The following is a 9,877-nucleotide window of genomic DNA, read 5'->3' as shown; positions in this document are numbered from 1 at the left end:
CACCATGTGGTTGCTGGGAATTGAACTCAGGACCTCTGAAAGAGCGGTCAGTTTTCTTAACCACTGAGCCATCTCTCCAGCCCTTTTAGGTTTGTTTTGTTTTGTTTTGTTTTTGTGGTAGTGGTGGGGTGGGGGGTGTTGAGAGATACTTCTATATAGCCCAAGTTGGCCTTGAACTCTTGTACTTCCTGTCTGCACCTCCCAAGGGCTAGGATCATAGACATGTACAACCACAGGCCATGTACAAATACAGATGAATAGTTAGGTGGCTGACCAATGTACCTCAGTGACTCCTGTGTCACGAGTGTTTGCTCACCTTGAACGAGAACTAAACCGGGCTTGGGAGATGGCAAGATGTTTGCCAACAAAACCTGAGGATCTGAGTTCAGATCCCTAGAACCACATAAGAACAGGACATGGCAGTGCATGTCTATAATCTCAGAACTATAGGAGCAGGGACAAGCAGCTCCCCAGAGCTCGCTGGCCAGCCTAGTCAAGTCACTGAGCTCCAGGTTAAGCAAGAAACTCTGCCTCATAAAGTGAAGTAGAACTGGGCATGGTAGCAATCGCCTTAATTCTACCACGCAGAAGGGGAAAGAAGCTTGGCTATTTACCTAGATCAATATATTTCTGAAAAAAAAAAAATGTTGTGTCATCATTTTCCATGTGCTTGCTCATTAAACATGGTGACACGCACCTATAATTCCAGGATTCAAGAGGCCGAGCTCTGGGAAGCCGAGGTAATTCAAAGTCAGCTGTATCAATCAAAAACCCACTAGAAGATGCAATCATTCCAGAACGAACTGCTCTTGTTCGGCTAAGAAAAATGAACAAGTACACGTGAGAGGTTGTAAGGTCCCACAAGAGAGTTTACAAGAGTTGATCAATCTTTGGAGTTTGGTAAATATAGAATATATATTTACTTAGTGGGAAAAGCCTAGAACTTTCTCTACCACCATTTTTTTCCCACAGTCGGGGGTGGGCTGATCGCAAGACAAGGCAAATGAGGTTAGGCCTGGAAGATCAGCTTCTACAAATTCAATAAGCTGTTTCCCTGCAAGATAAAGCATAGAGGAATTTTCAAGGTAGACCAGCTCCTCTCCCTTCCTGACCTTGGAAGAGCTAAAGAATGTTCAGGTTACCTTGCTGACTCTCCTCATGAGGTCAGCTGGCACCTGGAGACAAAGGAAGTCCCAGCCAGAGCTCTGCACTGAGGAGTAAGAGCTAAGAAAGAGTGGGAGAGGAAGTGGCAAATTCTTTGCCTGCTGCTCTGTACTGAGAAATACAAACTAAAACCCAGTCTCTCTTGCTTCCTGTTCTGGACTTAGCACTCCACACACCACTTTCAGTGAAATAACAAGGACCCTCTCAGGTTTCCGGCAGGCAGGGCAATGCAGAATTCTGGTGACAAAGATTTGAGGCAATGGACAGAATGTCTCAGGAATGTTTTAGTTGCATGCCTGAGTTTGGGAATGAATGAATGAATGAATGAATGAATGAGTAAGCTAGGGAGATGGCTCAGCTGGTTACGGTGCAAGCATGAGGACCCGAGTTTAGACTCAGCACCTGTGCAAAAATCAGAATGCTTTGGGATGCATATACGAAGCTGGGGAGGGAGAGGTGAGGGCATCTGAGGCTTGTGAGCCAGCCAGTCCAGCTCAGCCAGTAAGGTCAAGGTTCACTGACTGTGCCTATCTCAAAAACCAAGGTGGGGAACAATTGAGGAAGATACTCTACGCCAACCTCTGGCCTCCACGTCTTTTTTTTTTTTTTTTTGTATTTTTGAGACAGGGTTTCTCTGTGTATCCCTGGCTGTCCTGGAACTCACTCTGTAGACCAGGCTGGCCTCGAACTCAGAAATCCGCCTGCCTCTGCTTCCCAAGTGCTGGGATTAAAGGCGTGTGCCACCACCGCCCAGCTGAAAGGTAGATTCTTGAAGGTCACTGGCCAGCCAGTCTAGGGAAACTGATAAGCTTTGGGTTGGTGAGACTGTAAACAAACAAACAAACAAAAGGTGGAGAACTATCTAGGAAAGACACCTGACACTGGCTTCTTGCCTCTACACACAAGGACACACATGTGCATGCGCTCCTATATACACATGCGCACACAACCATACTAACAAGTACACACAGCATACACACAGCATGTACACTCCTTAATCACATTTGCAGAGTGCTTTTTGGCAAAGGAGGTTAACATTTACACAGAGGATCTCCCCCACCCCTTCTCATTCCAGCCCTGCTCCAGCCCTACACAGAGGATTCATAGAGGGACTTTTTTTATATTTCAAATGTTTTCTCCTTTCCCAGTCTCCCCTTTGGAAACTTCCTACCTCTTCCCAATACCCCCTGCCTCTATGCTCACCCACCCACTCACTCCCATCCTCCTGTCCTGGCAGTCCCCTACCCTGGAGCATTGAATATCCTCAGGCCCTAGGTCCTCTCCTCCCACTGATGTCCAGCAAGGCCATCCTCTGCCACGTATGTGGCCAGTGCCATAGGTCACTCCGTGTATATTCTTTGGATGGTGGTCCAGTCCCCGGGAGCTCTGGGGGTCTGGTCTATTGACACTGTTGCTCCCTTCTTTGGGAAGTACATTGTCACCCAGCCTGGCCCAGCTTGAGATCATCGTTTTCAGAATTAAAATCATTCTGTTACTAAAGGCCTAAAATACTACTTCCGGGTGAATGGTCAGGGATAGTCTCTCTGAAACTGCATCTGAGCAGAAATCCAAATGAGAGGAGATAATGAGAGACCAAGGCAGAGAACACTCCAGGCAAAGAGAAAATCTAGTGGAAAGCCTATAACAGGAGCAAGGTGGGTACATTGAAGAAGAGAATACATAAAATGTCCAGGCCTTCTTTTCGAGATCGTGACAGTTTCCAGCTCTATTGGACAGGAGCTCACCCCTCAGGACTGTGCTCAACAGGGATCTTTCTGGTTACAAAACCTTGTGGGATTCTATACCACACAGCACTCCAGAGGCAGAGAGGCTCTGAGCAATGGCGCGGGAAGTTCAAGGGAAGCCTGACCAGCTTGTTTTGATGGTGATGATCAATATTTGAGGGTCTAGGCTGGAGAAATGGCTCAGTGGTTAAGAGTCTTTGCTGCTCTTACAGAGAACCTGCGCTTAATTCCAGCATCCATACCAGGTGGCTTATGGCCACTTATAACTCTCGTTCCAGGGGAACTGAAGGCCTCTTCTGACTTCCAAGGATAACCCCACATGCATACACATAAATAAAAATAAAGCACATCCTTTTTTTAAAAAAAGATCTTGCTCGCATTGTCACTTGGAACTGTATCTTTGGAGTGAATGTGTGTGTTGTATGCCTGTATATGCATGCATATGTGGGTATGTATACACCCATGTGTGCAGATGTGGAAGGTAGAGGTTGACATCAAGTGTCTTCCTCAATCACTTTCTACCTTATATTTTTGAGATAGGGTCTCTCACTGAACCTTGACCTTGCCATTTCAAGTGGGCTTGCCTAGCTGATCAAGGACCCCCATGGATCCTCCTGACATTATTCCAACCCACCCCTATCTCCAGACCCTGGGGTTACAGACATTTGACCCCACACCCAGGTTTGGCTTGTGTATGTGTGTGCGTGTGCGTGTACGTGTGTGTGTGTGTGTGTGTGTGTGTGTGTGTGTGTGTGTGTGTGTGTGTAAGTGCCAGGGATCCTAACTCAGGTGTTCAAGTTTTCACAACAAACGTTTTATCCACTGAGCCATCTCTTAGGTCCAAGGATTGCATCTTACGAACTATGTCAACATAAACAGGACATTTGATTACTTAACTGAAGCAAGAGCCAGAAGAAGAGACAAGTGGTTCCCTGACCCTGGGGACCTGTTTTGCTAAGAGGCTAGATGGCTAGGAGTTGAGGGAAGGTGGATTCCTCAAGCACTTAACTGTACTGAGAAGCAATACAATGGTAGCCAGCCGGCCTTACCTTCTACTGAGTCAAACCTTTCTATCGATCCACTTTCTTCCATTCTCGATGAGCACCTAAAGTCCAAGAACAGCCAGGAGCTCACGGGCTCACCAATGAGCATGCAATAACAAACATCTTTAATGAGTCCAAATGGAGTTTCTGAGATTGAGCCCACCTTTCTGCCTATGGGCATGATTGACTATCTCTATTACGGCTTTCATCTCAATCCTTAAATTCTGCCTTCTACACTTGCATTAAAAGATGAATCCAGCCGGGCAGTGGTGGCACATGCCTCTAATCCCAGCACTTGGAAGGGAGAGGCAGGCGGATTTCTGAGTTTGAGGCCAGCCTGGTCTACAGAGTGAGTTCCAGGACAGCCAGTGCTACACAGAGAAACCCTGTCTCAAACAAAACCAAAAAAAAAAAAAAAAAAGATGAATCCAGCCCAATTCATTCTACATTCTCATCAACCCCACCACCACCACCACCATGTACACATATACTCAGAGTATCTGCCACTAAGAAAATAATCGATTATTCACTTGCTCTTTCATTCAACAAAGACTTCCTAGGTATTTATGTGCCTAGCCTGGAGCTAGGACTGGAATCCTTAGGCTTGATGCCTGGACAGATTTAAAAGTGACCATTCTTACTCGAGTCAAAGCTTTGTGGTTGAGTACTTGCCCAGCCAGAATCCCCTTATGAGGGCCTAGGGTATGGCTTAGCAGTAGAACACTTGCCTAGCATAAGCAAGAGGTGGTTCTATAAATACAAAACTGGCCATTCTAAAAGGGTTTTCAGGAAGCAGGAAGATCATAACTAGGAAGTTATTTCCACAAAGTTGAGTTTGATATGCCCAGATAATCAATGCAAAGATTTGCATATACTCAAGAACTCCAATCTCTGGTCAAATTCCAACTGTGGTGATCTAACTGGGCCATCTGAGATCCTCACTGGCTTTATGACGGCTTGTTAAACTGTCTTCTCTGGCTTGGAACTGGTGCTGCCAAGCTGTGGGGTGTTAAAGGTTAAGCTTCTGCTCTCTTTCCAGCTCCTCGGATGACTGCCTGGCAGTGGAGGGTGAAATGACCTCATTCATCAGAAGGAAGACACAGAAAGAGGTTCTGAGACAAAAAGGTGATCTGCCAAGGAAAGACAAGGAGGTTTCAAGTTCAAATAAAAGCCAGCAGACACCCTTGGTGAACCCTAACATGTAATGGTAGTAATTATAGAGTCCTGCTTACCACCCCACATACGGCAAGTGAACCCCAGTTGGCACATTTTCTGAGCCAGCTCCTTTAAAGAAGTGGGTAGCTTCTCCTACTGCCTACAACCTAGGGCTAAGGTGTTAGTCCCTCCAACCACCATTTGGTTCCCAAGCCAGATATGTTTTATAGCTTGCAAAACCGTGATAAGACTGCCTCGGAGTCCAAGTGCTTGTGTCTGTTCTAAGTCCAGAGGCATCTCATCCTTTCAGTGTTTCCATCTGGGGCACACAGTGCTTTCTTTGTGTGTATTTCCCAGTGAACTTTATCCCGGAGTAGTTTAGAAGCTTCGTATCCTAAGAGCTCATAAACAAAGCAATTGTACCTGGACGGCTTTTAAAAATAAGACCTCACCCACTCTTGCTGAGGCCAAGTCTCAAGTGCTGAGTGTGTTTCCTGCTAGGAGAAGGTTGTCATGGCCCTGAAGTCTGGGTCACCTCAGTCCTAGGTGTGCACTCCAGGACATGTCCAGAGCTGGAGTGGGAGTGACTGGGGTAAACAATAGGTAAGGAACAGGCATCACCAGGAGGTACTGGAGAGATGGCTCAGTAGTTAAGAACACTGGCTGTTTTTCCTGAGGACCTAGGTTTGTTTCCCAGCACACACAGGATGGCTACAACCTTCTGTAACCCAAGTCTTAGGGGATCTGAAACCCTCTTCTGACCTCTGAGAGCACCAGGCATGTACATGGTGCACAGACGACATACATGCAGTCCAAGTAGCTTACACATAAAAGTTTTTAAAAAGTACAAAGACGTACCAGGAGCCACACACCTATATAGCCTCTGCAAGATGAAAGAAAGGATGGACATCCTAAATGCCTCAGCTGACCAGGGGGCTGAGGAAATGTGTCAGTTTGTAAAGTGCTTGTGGTGCAAACATTGGGACCTGAGTTCGATCCTCAGAACCCACGTAAGAAGCTACATACAGTAGATAGGCTCCTGTAATCCCAGTGCTGGGGAGGTGAGAGACAGGTGGATCCATGGGGGCTTGTAGAGACTTGATAGCCATCAGTCTATCCTATTTAGCTACCTCAGTAAAAGACTCTGTCTCAAAAAAAAAAAAAATTAAAAGTGGGTATCGGCTGAGGAATGATGCCCAAGGTTGACTTCTCGAAATACACACACACACACACACACACACACACACGCACACGCACACGCACACGCGCACACACACACATGCAAAGGAAAAATTTTAACAGTCTTGTGATTTACACAGTTGTAAAGCATGGGATTTTAACTTATTCTTAATGTTCTGTTATTCCAGTAATCAGATCTTGGCGTTGGTAACGTTTCTGACACCCTGGAACTTTCAAGATTGCAAGTGGCAACCCCTTCGCTCCATTCATGAGAAACTGCCCTGTGGACCTTCAATCAGGGAAATCGATTCGTAGGAGGTATGTGGAAGTTACTCAAAGGAAGAGAGCTTAGAGGACTCACCTGCGTAGGACGTGGGCGAGCACCTTGTGGCGGACACTAGACCAAAGACCTAGAAGCCCAAAGGTCCAGGTCCTGTTCTAAAAGACACCACAATGTAGGGGCTTGGCTGGAATTCTGGGAAGGCCAGGAGAGGGCGCACAGAGGTATTACCTCCACTCCCAAGCTTTAGGAGAGATGACCTGGTCCACCCGGCCCCTTGGTCGTAGAGCCTTTTCGAGGATACACTCCACCCACCTGGCCTTGTACTGCCCCAGCCTCGCCCACCAGGCAGCTAAGCCACGCCCACCACGAAGAAGACCCTTCCATTCCCTGCCTGCCTCAGCTGGGGCTGCCTAACCCACTCCATCCTCGTTTCAGCACCGCCCATCAGTCTGCTAGACCGCGCCCACCAGCTCAACTCGGCCGGGCCACTCGGACGGACAGAGCTAGAGCTACTTCGTTCATTCCGTCCTATCTCGTTTAGGCCACGCCCACCCGCCATCTAGGTCACGCCCGTCAGCCCTTTTCAGGAGGGGTAGGGGCGCGTCCCCTCCCCTTGGCTTCTCCCTCCTGTTGGCCTCTCAGCCCCCACCCCCGCTCCGCCTCTGCTGGGGCCAATCAGTCCCGCGCGCTGGCCGGGCTTCTGCTCCGCTTAGCAAGCCTCTAGGCCACGCCCACCTAGCGCAACAAGTCTCTTCCCTGTCTCCCCGGTTGCCCCAACAGATCGTCCCGCCCACCAGGCTGTCTCTGCGTGAGGCCGCCCCGCCCACTCCAGCTTACTCTGCCTAGACCCCGCCCACCTCAGGTGGGGCTGCCCCGCCCTCTGGCCTTTCGGCCCCGCCCACTCCGCCCGCCTCAGGTGGGGCTGCCGGTCCCTTTGCTAGTCCCAGCCGCGGCAGGCTCCGTTTACCTCCCGGCTTCTCGCAGACCGAAGCGCCGCAAAGTTTTGACATTTTTTGGCAGCGGAGACGCGCACTGGCTCTCGCCCGCTGACAGCTGTGGCGGCGGCCGACTCTCGAGAGCCGCTCAGTCTCAAGTCCTAGGCGCTCCCGCCGCCCGGAGTCCGGCGGCCACGAGGCCCCTCCGCGTCCTCCCGCGCTCGCCCTCCCGGAGGCTGCAGCCATGTCTCGGGGGCCGGAGGAGGTGAACCGGCTCACGGAGAACACGTACCGGGTAAGTGTGGGACTTTGTGGAGCTCGAGACCGGAGAAGGGAGGTCCGGGACCCTGTGGTTCCAGGCTGAGGGCGGAGGCTGGGAGGCCCAGAGACTTGGGGACTCCGGGGTTCGAGGCCAGGAACGTGAGCCCCGCCAAGCCGCTGACCATTGTCGCCAGCGGGGTCGGTCGAGATTCTTTTTCACTTTTGAGATAAAGTGGGGACTTTACATGATAAGGGTCTCCCCTTCCCCCTTGGACCCTCGGAGACTCCCAGGCACTTCACATTTCCCGTGGTGGGGGAAGGGGATTGGAGACGTGGACGACAATCTGCAGGGTCCCCGAGAGGTTCTTATCCTCCCCTAACTTCTCTTTGTGATCAGTGACTATGCTGGTCTGACCGCTGGGGCTAAGCCCTCCCCAGATCCAAAAGAGAGAGAAAAAAGAGACAAGCTCGAGTTTCCTCGGAGAAAAGAAAGAACTCAAGAATGTAGGGGAGAAACTCCTCCGTAATTAGGACTTCATCGCCAGGTGAGCCTGGTTCCCTCAGCTCAGGGACTTTTCTAGGCTGCCAGGGAATCTGCTCCTGGGGAGACTTGAAACGCCTTCTCTCTCTTGGACTCCTTCATACAGTAGCTTTTAAGTTCGGTTTGGCTTTTCTTTTGATTACTTTTTTGTTTAGCATTTTGACAGTTTTATACATCTATATACAATTATTATAACCATGTTCGCCTGCAGTTGGACTTTTTCTACGTCGATGATTTGGGGAGGTGTTTGGAGTCAGAGAGCGCTGAGATTTTAATAAGAATTGACTTAAGCTGACAGAACGTGTGGTGATTGGTCGCTTAACTTGCATGTTATGTGAGAGAATTTTTCCAGAAACAGACATGGGATTAGTGGCCAGTTTAGTAAGTTTAAGTACTTATAAATGAATTCCATTTGAAATGAGATATGCGTTTAATCATCTGCTATTAATAGAATACAAAACAACTTTTGTTTTAATTCCACTTAGGCCCATTGAACCCCTGAGATTTAAAGTTCTCTAAATTTACTTGTAGACATGATTAAAACCCACTCTTTAGTCATTTCTCTAGATTTTTCTCCCCTAAAATTGAGTTTCTAGATTTGCAAGGTCTGAGTTTCTGAAATCAGAGTTTATTGAGTTGCTGGAATTTCTAAATTCATTTTAAAGCAGCATGAAAATATTTTCAGAATCCATTGTAGCTCCAAAATTTATCCACCCCTTCATGTGTGTACTGTAACATTTATTCTAGATAAAGTAGACTGTATTATTATGATTTTGAAGGCTCACAACTCTGACCAAAACCTGTTCCTATCAGTGTGCTTCTTCCTTAATTAAATGACAATTTTTGGAAATGCCAGAAATTAGAATGTTTAAAGCCTTATATTTGGATTGGCATTGTTCAGACTTAAATGATCTGAAGCGAGTAGGACTGGGGGTGTGGGGTGTTTACAAAGTATGGAAGTAAAATGCCCTAGCATGGGGGAGACAAGATACTCAGATGATAGATAAAGAAAAACAGTAACTTAGGAATGTGGGTTATTTATTGTAGTTTGTACGTGGAATCCAAGCATCTGCTTCAGTGGAAAACATAGGCTCAGTAAAGTTTCTCAAACACAATTGATTGTTTATCTTGCTGGTCTGGAAAGAAAATGCAACTTGAGACAAGCAATCAGATGCCCTAAGTAAACTGCACTTTTTCTCACTTCTGACTGAGAAACCTTTGGTTGGAGTGTGGGCAGGCAGATTACAGTACCACAGACATGAACCACCTTGGCATGTCTTTTACCCATAGAACTGGAGCAAGAGGAAAATTGTTGATTTTGTTGTTTCGGTTATTCGCATTTGTAGACATAAGGCATAGTCTTTTGGGGGATGTTTTGTTTTTCTTTATTTAAAGGCAGGGTCTCACTATGTAGCCCTAATTGGCCTGGAATTTGATATGTAGACCAGGTTGATCTCAGATTCAGAAGTCCCCCTTCCTCTGCCTCCTTCCAAGGCCTGGGATTAAAGCCTACAACTCCTAGCTATTTTGTTGTTGTTTGCTTTTTTCCTTCTTCTTCTCTTTTTTTTTTT

At 47.7% G+C, this 9,877-nt stretch overlaps 1 protein-coding gene and 1 long non-coding RNA gene across 2 annotated transcripts in view; one reads left to right on the top strand and one right to left on the bottom strand.

Annotated features, from left to right (window-relative positions):
* Nucleotides 1-4,458: 4,458 nt before the first annotated feature.
* LOC116068737 lies at nt 4,459-7,660 on the bottom strand. Its single transcript, XR_004109673.1, has 2 exons — nt 7,537-7,660; nt 4,459-5,082 (listed from the first exon to the last, which is right to left on the bottom strand). It is a non-coding gene; the product is annotated as an uncharacterized LOC116068737 (long non-coding RNA).
* The window catches only part of Baiap2l1 (BAR/IMD domain containing adaptor protein 2 like 1), a 96,589-nt gene continuing 94,181 nt past the window's right edge, over nt 7,470-9,877 (top strand). The window contains exon 1 of the mRNA XM_031338670.1: nt 7,470-7,799. Within this exon, the coding sequence (XP_031194530.1) occupies nt 7,749-7,799 (51 nt within the window). The 5' untranslated portion in view covers nt 7,470-7,748. The remainder of the gene's footprint in view (nt 7,800-9,877) is intronic.

This window comes from Mastomys coucha, unplaced genomic scaffold (assembly GCF_008632895.1).
Source record: "Mastomys coucha isolate ucsf_1 unplaced genomic scaffold, UCSF_Mcou_1 pScaffold22, whole genome shotgun sequence".
Lineage (NCBI taxonomy): Eukaryota > Metazoa > Chordata > Mammalia > Rodentia > Muridae > Mastomys > Mastomys coucha.
The sequence above is the reverse complement of the archived record's forward strand: the minus strand, read 5'-3'. Positions and strand labels throughout refer to the sequence as shown.